The following is a 17513-nucleotide window of genomic DNA, read 5'->3' as shown; positions in this document are numbered from 1 at the left end:
CTAGTGGTGCGGGGGCTGTGCTTTGGCGGAGTGGGTGGGGTTATATCCTTCCTGTTTGGCCCTGTCCGGGGGTTTCTTCGGATGGGGCCACAGTGTCTCCGGACCGCTCCTGTCTCAGCCTCCAGTATTTATGCTGCAGTAGTTTATGTGTCGGGGGGCTGGGGTTAGTTGGTTATACCTGGAGTACTTCTCCTGTCTTATCCAGTGTCCTGTGTGAATTTAAGTATGCTCTCTCTAATTCTCTCGTTCTCTCTTTCTCTCTGAGAACCTGAGCCCTAGGACCATACGTCAGGACTACCGGGCATGATGACACCTTGCTGTCCCCAGTCCGCCTGGCCTTGCTGCTATTCCAGTTTCAACTGTTCTGCCTGCGGCTACGAAACCCCTACCTGTCCCAGACCTGCTGTTTTCAACTCTTAATGATCGGCTATGAAAAGCCAACTGAGAGACCTGAGCCCTAGGACCATACGTCGGGACTACCGGCCGTGGTGACTCCTTGCTGTCCCCAGTCCGCCTGGCCTTGCTGCTATTCCAGTTTCAACTGTTCTGCCTGCGGTTATGGAACCCCTACCTGTCCCAGACCTGCTGTTTTCAACTCTTAATGATCGGCTATGAAAAGCCAACTGAGATTTATTCCTGATTATTATTTGACCATGCTTGTCACTTATGAACATTTTTGAACATCTTGGCATGGTTCTGTTATAATCTCCACCCGGCACAGCCAGAAGAGGACTGGCCACCCCTCATAGCCTGGTTCCTCTCTAGGTTTCTTCCTAGGTTTTGCCTTTCTAGGGAGTTTTTCCTAGCCACCGTGCTTCTACACCTGCATTACTAGCTGTTTGGGGTTTTAGGCTGGGTTTCTGTACAGCACTTCGAGATATTAGCTGATGTAAGAAGGGCTATATAAAATAAAATTGATTGATTGATTGATAGCTACCATGATATCTTCAACCTAGCCTTTGCTATAAAGTTAGAGAAACAAATTGAGGAAAAAGTAACTAAGCAAAACATGTTTTATTTTTCACCTGAAACAATATATTTATCCTGACTTTAATGAAAATGTCATAGACAGTCTGTCCTCCATCTTTGCTTTACAAACACTACACCTCCGTGATGAAATAAATCAAGATGTAAACAAGGCATAATGTTCAAAACAAACAAGTGGGAAATCAGAACTGGGAACTTGGAAATCTCTGACTTCCCACTTCAGTGCGTTCAAGACAACTGGGAACTCGGGGAAAAAACGAGCTCCGACTGGGAAAAATAGTTTTGAACGGTCATCCAATTCGAAATTCCAACCCGGGCCTCTTTCTAGAGCTTTCCGACCTGAAGATCACTGACGTCATGATTTGACCTTGTATTTTTCAGAGTTCCCAGTTGACTTGAAAGCACCATATGACCAGGGCCCATATCCACAAAGCATCTCTGAAAAGGTCTTAGGAATCCTTTTAAAACCTGTTTCAAGACAACAACAAAAACTCCCAGCTCAGAGTAGGTTTTAGGATGATGATAAATACACTGCTCAGACAAACTCTGAGCCAGGAGTAAAATCAACTCATAAAAATATATCTCAGCTGGTAATCAGGACAGTTTGAGGTTCTGTAAAGGAAAGATAGTGATGATGTTTATTGACATTGTTGTAAATTGGGGAATAACCAGTCGCGATGAGGCATCGCCAGCTGTGAACCCTCTAGCCTGCGTTGCTTCAGACAACCACAGTGAATGTGACTGTACATAAAATGTTTCAATGGTAAAACCTTTTGATATAATTTCATCTGACACCATCACTTTACCTACTCTTAGTTATTGGCTAATATGTTGGCATGCATTACCTTTTTTTTTTTTTTTTTTTTTTGTTACCAATTACGATGGTTGTTAAAAGCGGAATTTTGACAATAGATACTGTCTAGATTATTTATTGAGTGATCATATAGAAATATCCAAACATGATTTTAGCAACTCCAAAGCAATTGCATAAGGCGCAGGAACCACTGACTCGCTGCATTTTTCTATTACAGGTGTTGCCTTAAGTAATCTGTCTTATGGAACCGTACCAAACATAACATATCATGCTAATTTGATGTTCCAGATTGACATTTACTATGTTACGTCTAGTCTATGAGACCAGGCTGCAATGATGTAAATCAGTTTTGTTTGATGTTTTTTCTGCATTGCGTAATATGCAGGACACTATATATTGTAAAACGGCACAATCATTATTTTAATTCAGGTTATTTTGTCTCTGGCTTAGGCTCATATATTAGGCCTATACATATGCATTAGTGTTTTTTAAATTAATAATCACCTTAGAAAGTGCTGTACATTTCATTGTGTTAGACTTTGAAACAACATCCACAAAGACCATGTTTTACACTCAGTTTCAACCTGTTGTTGAACTCTCTTTCTTCAAATTGATCAATCACGGCGAGGTGAGTTTTAAAAGCACGATACTGTTTTGATGATAAGTGTTTGTATGTGATTTTCGATTGGATTTGCATTGATGTCAGAGTGGTTATAGGGACAATAGAGCGCTGAGCACCAGGCCATTAGCGACCTGATGATCGTTATCAGTTGGATACTACCAACGCATGTCCAGAGTGCGTAAGAGGAGAATTTTACTGCGGTCACATGACTGCCCGTGTGGCGGTAATACGGTCACCACAACAGCCCTACTTACGATCAATTTTCTACTCTGAGATGCTTTGTGGATATGGGCTCAGCTTTCAGTCTGTCTTTAAATATCCCCACCAGCACTTTATCCCCACCAGCACTGCCTGAAATTGCCACTTTGGCGCATGTTTTTAAGGACACACCTCAGATATTGCCCCTCCCACCTCAGATATTGCCCCTCCCACCTCAGATATTTCCACCCCTCCCACCTCAGATATTTCCACCCCTCCCACCTCAGACATTGCCCCTCCCACCTCAGATATTTCCACCCCTCCCACCTCAGATATTGCCACCCCTCCCACCTCAGATATTGCCACCCCTCCCACCTCAGATATTGCCCCTCCCACCTCAGATATTTCCACCCCTCCCACCTCAGACATTGCCCCTCCCACCTCAGATATTTCCACCCCTCCCACCTCAGATATTGCCACCCCTCCCACCTCAGATATTGCCACCCCTCCCACCTCAGACATTGCCCCTCCCACCTCAGATATTTCCACCCCTCCCACCTCAGATATTGCCACCCCTCCCACCTCAGATATTGCCACCCCTCCCACCTCAGATATTGCCACCCCTCCCACCTCAGATATTGCCACCCCTCCCACCTCAGACATTGCCCCTCCCACCTCAGATATTGCCCCTCCCACCTCAGATATTGCCACCCCTCCCACCTCAGATATTGCCACCCCTCCCACCTCAGATATTGCCACCCCTCCCACCTCAGACATTGCCCCTCCCACCTCAGATATTGCCACTCCTCCCACCTCAGATATTGCCACCCCTCCCACCTCAGATATTGCCACCCCTCCCACCTCAGATATTGCCACCCCTCCCACCTCAGATATTGCCCCTCCCACCTCAGCACAAGGAGCTCATATACGAAGCTAGGGTTTGAAAAGGCTTTAACAGGTCGAAAAATGCAAAACGAGCGTGCGTTGCGTGCTTAACGCCAGCCGAAAACACTATTACTCTGCTGTCCTTACCCTCCCAGACACCTACTGCTTTCCCACAACTTTACTGCACCTGTCCTTGTGTCTCCTCTACACCTGGCTGTTAGCCACACACTCAACAGTCTGGTAGAGGTGAGTGTCCAGGTCCCTCTGAACCGAAACTGGTGGGGCAGGGGCATCTGGTAACCCAGTGGCTACCAGGGCTCAAGGGTCAATAGATCCAAGACGTGAATGGATCCATGTGAATGGATATGGGTGGATGAATGTAACCGATCGGATCACCCTGCAGAGAGACCAGTGGGAAGGCATCTTGAACAGAACCTGGTCACCCTAAGCCTTAAGCTAAGAGTCAGTTGTGTCCCAGAGGTGTGGATGGACGTGGGTGACTGAGTGTCAGTTGTGTCCCAGAGGTGTGGATGGACGTGGGTGACTGAGTGTCAGTTGTGTCCCAGAGGTGTGGATGGACGTCGGTGACTGAGTGTGGGTGTAAATGATGTAGTCACTCTAGGGTTAGATCATCTGGCTGGTGCACCCTGAATAGAAACGGTTCAGCCACAGCCAAGCCTGGTGCTAAAGATTATTGAACCTGAGAACCCTTGACTCTAGGATCTTGTCAGCCTTTCTGTTGTCTGTTCTGGGGGGACAACACCAGCTGTCCCTGTGGCAGGAAGCAGAGAGCAGAGAGAGATAAGGAAACCTGCTGTCCCTGTGGCAGGAAGCAGAGAGAGATAAGGAAACCAGCTGTCCCTGTGGCAGGAAGCAGAGAGAGATAAGGAAACCAGCTGTCCCTGTGGCAGGAAGCAGAGCGTGATAAGGAAACCAGCTGTCCCTGTGGCAGGAAGCAGAGCGTGATAAGGAAACCAGCTGTCCCTGTGGCAGGAAGCAGAGAGAGATAAGGAAACCAGCTGTCCCTGTGGCAGGAAGAAGAGAGAGATAAGGAAACCAGCTGTCCCTGTGGCAGGAAGAAGAGAGAGATAAGGAAACCTGCTGTCCCTGTGGCAGGAAGCAGAGAGAGATAAGGAAACCAGCTGTCCCTGTGGCAGGAAGCAGAGAGAGATAAGGAAACCAGCTGTCCCTGTGGCAGGAAGCAGAGAGAGATAAGGAAACCAGCTGTCCCTGTGGCAGGAAGAAGAGAGAGATAAGGAAACCAGCTGTCCCTGTGGCAGGAAGCAGAGAGAGATAAGGAAACCAGCTGTCCCTGTGGCAGGAAGCAGAGAGAGATAAGGAAACCAGCTGTCCCTGTGGCAGGAAGAAGAGAGAGATAAGGAAACCAGCTGTCCCTGTGGCAGGAAGCAGAGAGAGATAAGGAAACCAGCTGTCCCTGTGGCAGGAAGCAGAGAGAGATAAGGAAACCAGCTGTCCCTGTGGCAGGAAGCAGAGAGAGATAAGGAAACCAGCTGTCCCTGTGGCAGGAAGCAGAGAGAGATAAGGAAACCAGCTGTCCCTGTGGCAGGAAGCAGAGAGAGATAAGGAAACTTGCTGTCCCTGTGGCAGGAAGCAGAGAGAGATAAGGAAACCTGCTGTCCCTGTGGCAGGAAGCAGAGAGAGATAAGGAAACCAGCTGTCCCTGTGGCAGGAAGCAGAGAGAGATAAGGAAACCAGCTGTCCCTGTGGCAGGAAGCAGAGAGAGATAAGGAAACCAGCTGTCCCTGTGGCAGGAAGCAGAGAGAGATAAGGAAAGGTATTCATGTGTCACAGAAGGCGTCATTATTCCGTTATCTGTTTTTGTCTTGTTGTTCCCCAGCTGCTCTTGGCGACTTGACATGTAATCCATCCATTCATTTGTTCATTTGTTCATTAATTCATTTGTATCTAATAAGGTTTTCATTATTCCTTTATGTGTGTGTGTGTGTGTGTGTGTGTGTGTGTGTGTGTGTGTGTGTGTGTGTGTGTGTGTGTGTGTGTGTGTGGGTGTGTGTGTAGCTCCTGTTGTCCCACTATAAGACAGAGTCTAACATAGAAGGAGATCTGGGCAACACTCCCGTCACGTTAGCCTGCTCTATCAATAACACCGAGGCTCTCTCCATACTGGTGAGTATTCACAGTGACATACTGTAAGTGGCTGTACATGTACAAATATACAGTAAATATGACAAATAATTATTTTTACAAGTTGAAACTTGCTGGGGCCATACTTGTTTAAGTTTAACCGTCAGCCAATTAAAATTGTTAGCTTTTCCCATTACATAACCTTGGCACATTTAGCCCTATGCTAACTTCACCAGGTGGCCGTGATTATATCCGGTTCAAATTCTGTAGCAGCAAATTAAACTTGTCTACGTAGTTGGACGCGATAGAACACTTTTCAATGAGCGCGTTCTTAACAGCAGTCATACAGCACCGTCTGCTAATCAAAAGTTACTCAACCGGCGCATCATTTTTTTTAGCTGGACGATTACCTCAGTATTGCGAGCCTGGCTCTTGATGGTTTTCACAGTTTGCGGCAAGTTTGAATCCCAGTTTTTTTTTTTTTTCTTTGAAATGTAGAATTACATTTATTGTGTCAGCATGTCGTGAAGAGAAAATAACCCTTAAAACCTTAAATATATTTTAATGAGGTGCTTCTTATTGGAGTCTCTATTGCAGACACACAGGCTACTGGCACTGCTACATAAATAGTTGTCGCTACTATAGGCTATATGACATAGACGTGTAAGCTACACGTACTTGTACAACGTTTTATATACATTTTGATAATCATCTACTTTGTCACATATGCGCTACGCTACTTGACTCGAGGACCACCGGTGGAGCGTGTTTTCCTCAAATGAAAACCCTGCCCCAAGGGGGATACAAAAGGTTTCATAGACCTTTCAACTGTCAAAAACACATTCTATCTGCATTCGCAACCAAGAGGTTCCCCGAGTAAACATCCAGCGCTGCAGCGCACCATAATTGCTAGCTAGCTAGCTAGTTAGCTGGCTAGCCAGCACAAAATGACAAGTTCGTATTTCTTGATCCAACCAATAAACGGAACAAGTTATATTGACTTGTTGTTACCAGTTCCACTAAATACAATCATTAGACAACATTTATTTCCTGTTTATCATCCGTTTGTTCTTGTGGCGTTACATTTGGCTAGCATAGCAAATAACCACAGAGCTAGTGGTACATTTTGCTAGCATAGCAAATAACCACAGATCTAGTGGTACATTTGGCTAGCACAGCAAATAACAACACAGATCTAGTGTTACATTTGGCTAGCATAGCAAATAACCACAGATCTAGTGTTACATTTGGCTATCACGGCAAATAACCACAGAGCTAGCGTGATGGGGCCATAAATAATCTCACATCCACCGTAGCCAAAAGTGTAGAGCACGGATAATGGAGGCAAGAGAAGAATCCCTGGAAAGTGACCAAAGTGAAGTGTCACTTTTACAGGGCTGCAAAGTAGCTCTGTAATGTATGAGTTCCATCCCTGTATGGCTGGCCGGCCGGGACGCAAACCCTAATATCCCTGTGTGGCTGACTGGGCCGGGACGCAAACCCTAATCAAATGACACCTGTAGCCATGCTAACCACAGAAGAAGAAGTAGGACAGTGAGTGTCGCAGAATGAAGCAAATCGGCACAACATTGCAAGAGGAGATCTTCCCACAGCTGAGATGCTTACAATATAAAAATATTGATACAATCACATTTTATTTGTCACATGCTTCGTAAACAACAGTGGAATGCTTACTGACGGGCCCTTCCCAACAACGCAGAGAGAAAGAAAATAGAGAAATAATAGAAAAGTAAAACACATAATAATACAAGTTATAATAAATACACAATGAGTAACGATAACTTGGCTATATACAGAGGGTACCAGTACTGAGTCCATGATAACTTGGCTATATACAGGGGGTACCAGTACTGAGTCCATGATAACTTGACTATATACAGGAGGTACCAGTACTGAGTCCATGATAACTTGGCTATATACAGGGGGTACCAGTACTGAGTCCATGATAACTTGGCTATATACAGGGGGTACCAGTACTGAGTCCATGATAACTTGGCTATATACAGGGGGTACCAGTACTGAGTCAATGTGCAGGGAGGGATACGAGGTAATTGAGGTAGATACAGTGCCTTGCAAAAGTATTCATCCTCCTTGGCGTTTTTCCTATGTTGTTGCATTGCAACCTGTAATTTAAACTGATTTTTATTTGGATTTCATGTAATGGACATACACAAAATAGTCCAAATTGGTGAAGCGAAATGAAAAACATAATTTCTTCCAAAACATTCTAAAAAAAAAATTACGGAAAAGTGGTGCGTGCATATGTATTCACCCCCTTTGCTATGAAGACCTAAATAAGATCTGGTGCAACCAATTACCTTCAGAAGTCACAAAATTAGTTAAATAAAGTCCACCTGTGTGCAATCTAAGTGTCACATGATCTGTCACATGATCTCAGTATATACAGTTGAAGTCGGAAGTTTACATACACCTTAGCCAAATACGTTTAAACTCTGTTTTTCACAATTCCTGACATTTAATCCCAGTAAAAATTACCTGTTTTAGGTCAGTTAGGATCACCACTTTATTTTAAGAAGGTGAAATGTCAGAATAATAGTAGAGAGAATGATTTATTTCAGCTTTTATTTATTTCATCACATTCCCAGTGGGTCAGAAGTTTACATACACTCAATTAGTGTTTGGTAGCATTGCCTTTAAATTGTTTAACTTGGGTCAAACGTTTCAGGTAGCCTTCCACAAGCTTCCCAAAATATGTTGGGTGAATTCTGGCCCATTCCTCCTGACAGAGCTGGTGTAACGGAGTCAGGATTGTAGGCCTCCTTGCTCGCACACACTTTTTCAGTTCTGCCCACACATTTTCTATAGGATTGAGGTCAGGGCTTTGTGATGACCACTCCAATACCTTGACTTTGTTGTCCTTAAGCCATTTTGCCACAACATTGGATGTATGCTTGGGGTCGTTGTCCATTTGGAAGACCCATTTGCGACCAAGCTTTAACTGATGTTTTGAGATGTTGCTTCAATATATCCACATCATTTTCCTTCCTCATGATGCCATCTATTTTTCTGAGGTCTTGGCTGATTTCTTTAGATTTTCCCATGATGTCAAGCAAAGAGGCACTGAGTTTGAAGGTAGGCCTTGAAATACATCCACAGGTACACCTCCAATTGACTCAAATGATGTCAATTAGCCTATCAGAAGTTTCTAAAGCCATGACATAATTTTCTGGAATTTTCCAAGCTGTTGAAAGTCACAGTCACCTTAGTGTATATAAACTTCTGACCCACTGGAATTGTGATACAGTGAATTATAAGTGAAATAATCTGTCTGTAAACAATTCTTGGAAAAATTACTTGTGTCATGCACAAGTTGCCAAAACTATAGTTTGTTAACAAGAAACTTGTGGAGTGGTTGAAAAACAAGTTTTAATGACTCCAACCTAAGTGTATGTAAACTTCTGACTTCAACTGTATACACATGTTCTGAAAGGCCCCAGAGTCTGCAACACCACTAAGCAAGGGGCACCACCAAGCAAGCGGCAACATGAAGACCAAGGAGCTCTCCAAACAGCTCAGGGAAAAAGTTGTGGAGAAGTACAGATCAGGGTTGGGTTATAAAAAAATATCAGAAACTTTGAACATCCCATTGAGTACCATTTAATCTATTATTAAAAAATTGAAAGAATATGGCACCACAACAAACATGCCAAGAGAGGGCAGCCCACCAAAACTCATGGACCAGGCAAGGAGGGCATTAATCAGAGAGGCAACAGAGACCAAAGATAACCCTGAAGGAGCTGCAAAGCTCCACAGCGGAGATTGGAGTATCTGTCCAAAATTGAGCTTTTTGGCCATCAAGGAAAATGTCTGCCGCAAACCCAACACCTCTCATCACCCCGAGAACACCATCCCCACAGTGAAACATTGTGGTGACAGCATCATGCTGTGGGGATATTTTTCAAGGGCAGGGACTGGGAAACTGGTCAGAATTGAAGGAATGATGGATGGCGCTAAAGACAGGGAAATTCTTGAGGGAAACCTGTTTCAGTCTTCCAGAGATTTGAGACTGGAACGGAGGTTCACCTTCCAGCAGGACAATGACCTTAAGCATACTGCTAAAACCACACTCGAGTGGTTTAAGGGGAAACATTTAAATATCTCGGAATGGCCTAGTCAAAGCCCAGACCTCAATCCAAATGAGAATCTTGGGTATGACTTAAAGATTGCTGTACACCAGCGGAACCCATCCAACTTGAAGGAGCTGGAGCAGTTTTGCTTAGCTTCCGCATCATCAGACCACTTCTGTATTGAGCACTTCACCGGTACTTCCTGTTTGAGTTTTTGCTTGTAAGCAGGAATCAGGAGGATAAAGTTATGGTCAGATTTGCCAAATGAAGGGAGAGCTTTGTACGCATGTGGAGTAAAGGTGATCTAGAGTTTTTTTCACCTTTTAGTTGCACAAGTGACATGCTGGTAGAAATGAGGTAAGACAGATTTCTTGCATTAAAATCACCAGCCACTAGGAGCACCGCCTTTGGATGAGCATTTTCTTTTTTTGCTTATGGCCTTATACAGCTCGTTGAATTTGGTCTTAGTGCCAGCGTCAGTTTTGGTGGTAAATAGACAGCTACAAAAAATAATGAGATTAAAACTCTCTTAGTAAATAGTCATGGAGGAGACACTACTTCAAGTCTGTAGCTCAATTGGTAGAGCACGGCGCTTGTAACGCCAGGGTAGTGGGTTCGATCCCCGGGACCACCCATACGTAAAAATGTATGCACACATGACCGTAAGTCGCTTTGGATAAAAGCGTCCGCTAAATGGAATATTATTATTATTATAAGTCTCGGGGTGATGACATCACATCACATTGGCTACTAGAACTCACCTGTGACCTCACCTCTGCTCCAGCCTCACCTCATTCACCTCCTTCAACGCCACCGACAGTATAACTCAGCCGCTGACTGTATGATCTGAGTCAATGTAGCAGAATTAAATACCCACAACATGTATTCTGTGGGTGCTAGATTGACTCAGTTCACATAGTGTGCTCTTCTGCAGTTAAATTACAGGTATTTCACCTTTTTTTTTTTTTTTTACGATGTAACTTCTATGTTGTATAATCCTCCTACATCTCTATTGCTGTCAAAGCACACGAATGTGTGTGAAATGGATAGGCAGAAACGTGGGACTTTGTCGTGTATGCGAAAATAATATTTGTCCATACATTACGTTAGTAAGTAGCCTAGTCAAGAATGCAATGATCATGCAATATGGGCACCCTAAACTTGAGACTGACCAAGTGAAGGGGAATAGAAGTAAACCTTGAATTTGATAGGCTGATATGGAATTTGTTAATGGAAATGATTCCTTTATTCGTGTTTGTGTGTGACATATGACATGTCATACTATTTTTGGCCAGACAGTATCAGATACATGGGCTACACATACTAAGACAGAGGGGCGCTGTTTCACTCGCTCTGATGGTTTCTTCGGTGAGATGGATGAGTCTTGCTGTCGGTGCGCGTCTTGGTCAAAATAATCACTGCCACCTGGTGAGGTTAGCATAGGGCTAAATGTGCCAGGTTATGTAATGGGAACAGCTAACATGTAGCCTTTGATCACGTGCAACTATGCTGACGATTTTAATTGGCTGATGCTTAAACTTGAACTAAAACTTAAAGGCCCAGTGCAGTCAAAAATGTGATTTTCCTGCGTTATATACAGTATATATATATGTATATATATATATATATATATATATATATATATATATATATATATATATATATATATATTTCCATACTATGAGGTTGGAATAATTCTCTGAAATTGTGAAAATGATGATAATGCCCTTTTTAGTGTAAGAGCTGTTGGTGGGATGGAGTTTTTGCCTGCCTGGTGACATCACCAGGTGGTAAATTAGTTAATAGACCAATAGGAAAGAGAGTTCCAAACCTCTCTGCCAATAACAGCTAGTTTTCATGTTCCCCTCCCCACTCAGACCACTCCCAAACAGTCCTAGCTAACTCTGGCTTTTTGCTAAGAACCTATTATTTTTTTATTTTTTTTAACCATTTTAATTGTAAGTAAGGCACTTAATTGTTACCCAGAAATGATTTGATAATGAGATAAAAATGGCTGCATTGGACCGTTAAACTTTTTGTAATGTTAGCAAGTATGGCCCGCTTTGTTTATAGACGTGATATTTTTCCTAATAACCAATCTTTATTTTTTATTTTTTTTTACCAGCAGATAATAAAAGTCAATAGCTTTTCTCGAGAAAGAGACAGTTCTACGATTGACAACTGTATGACAAGACTATCAATGCTATCTTCCCTAACGCATCTCTGTACCGCTTCCCTGTCGTGTAGCTGAAGCACGGGGCGAGGCTCTGTAGTCAGAACAAGCTAGGCCACTTTGCCATCCACGCAGCTGCCTTCGCAGGTGCAAAGAAAGCCATGGAGGTCATCCTCAAAGCTGGTAAGTCTTTATGATGAGTTTTCTACTTTTCTATGGGTCTACTGTAAGAATAATCATAAAGTATGGTATCTATAAAGCGTTTTTCATTAGGTCTACTACTATGTGTCCCCTCCCCCATTACTATTGTATAGTTACTATCTGATTGTGTATCCAGGGGCGCCATGTACCCCAAAAGTCTGAGGGGGCACAAAGTACATGAGGATAGCTGGGGGTGGTCCTGTTCGGAATTTGGAGAATTTAGAATTTCTCAATAAACTGAAATAGCTTTTTCCTGCAAACTAGACCTTTAAAAACGAATATTTTTCAGCATTTCTAAGCATACAAAATAGCCTCCAACACTCTACTCAGCAAACTGGATGTAGTCTATCACAGTGCCATCCGTTTTGTCTCCAAAGCCCCATACACTACCCACCACTGTGACCTGTATGCTCTTGTTGGCTGGTCCTCACTACATGTTCGTCGTCAAACCCACTGGCTCCAGGCCATCTATAAATCACTGCTAGGCAAATCCCTGCCTCATCTTAGCTCATTGGTCACCATAGCAGCACCCACCCGTAGTCTGCGCTCCAGCAGGTATATCTCACTGGTCATTCCCAAAGCCAACACCTCCTTTGGCCGCCATTCCTTCCAGTTCTCTGCTGCCAATGACTGGAACGAATTGCAAAAATCTCTGAAGCTGGAGACTCTTATCTCCCTCACTAACTTTAAGCATCAGTTGTCAGAGCACCTTACCGATCACTGCACCTGTACACAGCCCATCTGAAATTAGCCCACCCAACTACCTCATCCCTATATTGTTATTTATTTGCTCTTTTGCACCCCAGTATCTCTATTTGCACATAATCTCTTGCACATCTAGCATTCCAGTGTTAATACTATTGTAATTATTTTGCACTATAGCCTATTTATTGCCTTACCTCCATAACTTGCTACATTTGCACACACTGTATATATATTTTCTGTTGTATTTTTGACTTTATGTTTTTTTACCCCATATGTAACTCTGTGTTGTTTTTATCGCACTGCTTTGCTTTATCTTGGCCAGGTCGCAGTTGTAAATGAGAACTTGTTCTCAACTGGCTTACCTGGTTAAATAAAGGTGAAATAAAATAAATAAATAAAATACCTCTTGAGCTGTCTGTGTCCTCCTGACACAGACAGCTGTGTCCTCCTGTGTGTCCAGAACATTTTAATTTATTTATTTTATTTCACCTTTATTTAACCAGGTAAGCCAGTTGAGAACAAGTTCTCATTTACAACTGCGACCTGGCCAAGATAAAGCAAAGCAGTGCGATTTAAACAACAACAACACAGAGTTACATATGGGGTAAACAAAAACATACAGTCAATAACACAATAGAAAATCTATTTACAGTATTTTGGGGTACAGACCCAGTGTAGGGGGGCCATAACATTTGGAATCGATGCAAGGCGGATTTTTTCAATATAATTATGATGCTTCAGCTTATGTATGGTGTATTTCCATGTTTTACTAAATAATAAATCAATACCAAAAGTCTTGTTTGCGTTCAAGGTCAGGAATTAATATAAGGTTATTTGTTATGGGCTTTATAGTAAAGACATGACATTTAACTGTAAAATGTATTACATTTTAATGTCATGAACACAAGTCATGATGTTTTTTCATCTGATTGTCAAACAAATCACTTCAAAAAGTAGGCTAAATAGCTTACCTGCACAAAATTGTTCTACTCCAAAAGTCCAGCATCCGAAAAGTGCACCGTGCATCCGCCATTTGAATAGAAACTGACATGTATTACAAACACCATCAGTGTAATGGCATTCAGCCTTCAAAGTGGTGTGTATTTATGGACGCCAACGGAAGCCAGGCTTCCCCAAAAAAATTTACAATAAAAATGGAAACAAACTTATAAAACTGGGGTCGGAACGGAAAACCGTAAAATAATGACATTTTTCAAGGAACAAAATCAGAACCCGGAATGAAAGTGATCTATATTGTTCCGGAACAGAACCGTTATTTTAAAAGCATGGGTTAATAACGGTATTTTACCTTCCGGGACTTTTATTTCCAGTCCCACAAAAACACAACAAAGCGCTAATGCTAACAGCTGAAAATCTTTATGTGGTCCTCTGTAGCTCAACTGGTAGAGCACGGCGCTTGTAACGCCAAGGTAGTGGGTTCAATCCCCGGGACCACCCATACACAAAAATGTATGCACACATGACTGTAAGTCGCTTTGGATAAAAGCGTCTGCTAAATGGCATATTATTTATCAGTGTGCGTGCGTGTAGGTTACCTGCCCCTCCCCCTCCGAAGCAAAGCTGTAGCCCCTCCCCCTCAGAAGCATAGCTGTAGCCCCTCCCCCTCAGAAGCATAGCTGTAGCCCCTCCCCCTCAGAAGCATAGCTGTTTTTAATTTGTGCAGCTCTGCACACACAAGCTTGTTAGCTAGCTAACTTCTCTGGTCCAACGGTAGGCCAACTCTGAAGTATACCTATATACAGGTATATAGGTATACAGGTATACAGGTATACAGGTATAATTCTGTGGACCTAATTCAGATGATGCATGTCATCACAAGATGCCCGGTGTTTCAAGCCAAGCCTCCTTCTCCACCCTCTCTCGATCTCTCTCCAACTGCAAAATTTCAGCATCTCGTGCCCGACACTTGTCTTTTCATCACGCATATAAACAACTCACTGAGCTGCTCTATTCACACTGCATGATTAATGAAGTCATGTTGAGCTAAACATAAAAATAAATAAAAAATCAGAGGTTTAAAAAGGGACAGTAAGTAACAGATATATATATATATATATATATATATATATAGTATAAAGCAGAACTTTTTTGGGGTTCGAACCAGGTCAGAACATTATTTTGCTGTTCGGAAAAGTGGAATGGAACGAAAAAAATTATGGTAGCAATTGGAAAATAATTTTGGTTCCAACCCCTGGTATAAAATGATTTCTCATTCGTGTCTATCTGTGTTTCATAATTTTCCTTCAACTCGCAAGAGGCTGAATCTTTTTCACCAGAGAAAGCATCCGAGCAAGGCAAACAGCGCCCCTCTGTCTAACTATCTGTAGCAAATGTATTTGATGCTGTCTGGCCAAAAAGAATATGACATGTCATACTATTTTTGGCCAGACAGCATCAGAAACATGGGCTAAGACAGAGGGGCGCATTTCGGTGAAATGGATGAGTCTTGCTGTCGGTGCGCGTCTTGGTCAAAATTATAAACATATTCAGAGACAACCTATCAGATCTCAACATTTCTGGTGGGGCCACCCGGGTGGCCAATCAGATTTCAGGGGCGCCGTGGCCTCCTTGCTCCTGACTGGTGGTTCTTTTTTTTATATAGAAACTAAATAGGCTTCTCTGCAGCTCTGCTACAATCTGGGTAAAATATTAAAAGGAATGTGAGTCTTATTCAGTACATTTAGTAATTGCTTGCTTTTCTAAAGTCTACCAAACTTGCCATCAGACATGCCAACTAAGATAGATAGACAAGCTAGCTACTCTAACTTGATTGATAGCCTGAAATGGCTTCTTGGTAGCTAGTGATGAGGTTAGGAGATTGGGAACCTATCTGGGCTAGCTAAAGACAACTTCATAAAATTGCTATGTGGCTAGTTTTATTATGGTGAAACAACAATTTTTTATTTTATTATTATTGGGCAATTAGGTCGGCGTTCCAAATCATCCCAAAGGTGTTCGGTAGGGTTAAGGTTAAGGCTCTGTGCAGGCCAGTCAAGTTATTCCACACCAATCTCGACAAACCATTTCTGTGTGGACCTTGCTTTGTGAACGGGGGGATTGTCATGCTGAAACAGGAAAGGGCCTTCCCCCAAACTGTTGCCACAAAGTTGGAAGCACAGAATCGTCTAGAATGTCATTGTATGCTGTAGCGTTAAGATTTCCCTTCACTGGAACTAAAGGGCCTAGCCTGAACCATGAAAAACAGCCCCAGACATTTTTCGTGGCCCACACCCCCATCAAAGTTGTCCCTCCTTGCACTGACTGATACACTGCGGCCATTTTGTGTCAGAATGCTCATCCGAGGAGCCACACAAAAACCAGAGACCACATCACGGACTCACTGTTTACCCAACCTGGGAGTCTGCGGCTGAATCATCATCTTAACAGGACACTGGATGTGTTTAGTCCAACAGCTAAATATTTGTGAAGGTTCTGTCGTTGTCAGATTCTGACATTCACATTATTTAGGCAAGGCCTAGCCAGATCTCCACAGATGGCATGACTAAGGGAAAATGAGTTGAGTTGGAAGACTCAGATGTTCGTCCTAGTTTCCATTGCACTGAAAAAAAAAACAACACAGTTCAGAGTTGTTAACTTGAACAGGATATACCCTAAAAACTTAGAAATTCAACTCGGTGTATCTCCTATAAACAGAACAGCAGTGTCTGACCTCAACAGTCTAAAATGGCGTCCTCCTCTCCACTCCGGCATCTGCACTGACGCAAGAGAAGGATCCAAGGACAGGACAGGAAGACACTTAGGAATATTTTTCCAGTATTTTACAAAGGTCCCATACCGGGTAACCCCTGTATTTCCTGCCAAAACCGGAAGTGTCATTCAAAAGCATTATAAAGCATATACACATGTCTGGATTTGATTAGAGCTTTAATCAGCATGCAAATTCAAACCTGATGCTACCTGAACCTGATGAGCCATATATTAAATACATTTTAAGAGCCCATAGATGTAGCTAGCTATATAAGAGCCCTTAGATGTAGCTAGCTATATGAGAGCCCTTAGATGTAGCTAGCTATATAAGAGCCCTTAGATGTAGCTAGATATATAAGAGCCCTTAGATGTAGCTAGCTATATAAAGCCCATAGATGTAGCTAGCTATATAAAGCCCATAGATGTAGCTAGCTATATAAGAGCCCTTAGATGTAGCTAGCTATATAAAGCCCATAGATGTAGCTAGCTATATGAGAGCCCATAGATGTAGCTAGCTATATAAAGCCCATAGATGTAGCTAGCTATATAAGAGCCCATAGATGTAGCTAGCTATATAAAGCCCATAGATGTAGCTAGCTATATAAAGGCCATAGATGTAGCTAGCTATATAAAGCCCATAGATGTAGCTAGCTATATAAAGCCCATAGATGTAGCTAGCTATATGAGAGCCCATAGATGTAGCTAGCTATATAAAGCCCATAGATGTAGCTAGCTATATAAGAGCCCATAGATGTAGCTAGCTATATAAGAGCCCATAGATGTAGCTAGCTATATAAGAGCCCATAGATGTAGCTAGCTATATGCTCTCTTGGGTAAATAAATGAAACTAGCTCCAGTAGGCTAATCTTTTGGAGTGTGAACTGTATTACTGTACTGTATTGTATTATACTGTATTATATGGACTGGAATTACGCACCTCGTTCAAACCATGATAAAGCAGAAGAGAACATGTGATTCTGGTGCAGC

At 42.7% G+C, this 17513-nt stretch overlaps 1 protein-coding gene across 1 annotated transcript in view; it reads left to right on the top strand.

Annotated features, from left to right (window-relative positions):
* LOC311120240 (transient receptor potential cation channel subfamily A member 1-like) overlaps positions 1-17513 on the top strand; it is a gene marked incomplete at both ends in the record, with an annotated part of 81016 nt that overhangs the window by 10931 nt on the left and 52572 nt on the right. The window contains 2 exons of the mRNA XM_084194858.1: positions 5544-5651; positions 11966-12074. Of these exons, the coding sequence (XP_084050984.1) occupies positions 5544-5651; positions 11966-12074 (217 nt within the window). The remainder of the gene's footprint in view (positions 1-5543; positions 5652-11965; positions 12075-17513) is intronic.

This window comes from Coregonus lavaretus (genome assembly GCF_964263955.1).
Source record: "Coregonus lavaretus genome assembly, contig: HAP1_SCAFFOLD_667, whole genome shotgun sequence".
Taxonomy (NCBI): domain Eukaryota; kingdom Metazoa; phylum Chordata; class Actinopteri; order Salmoniformes; family Salmonidae; genus Coregonus; species Coregonus lavaretus.
Note: the sequence above shows the minus strand (reverse complement) of the source record. Positions and strands in the feature narration are given on the sequence as shown.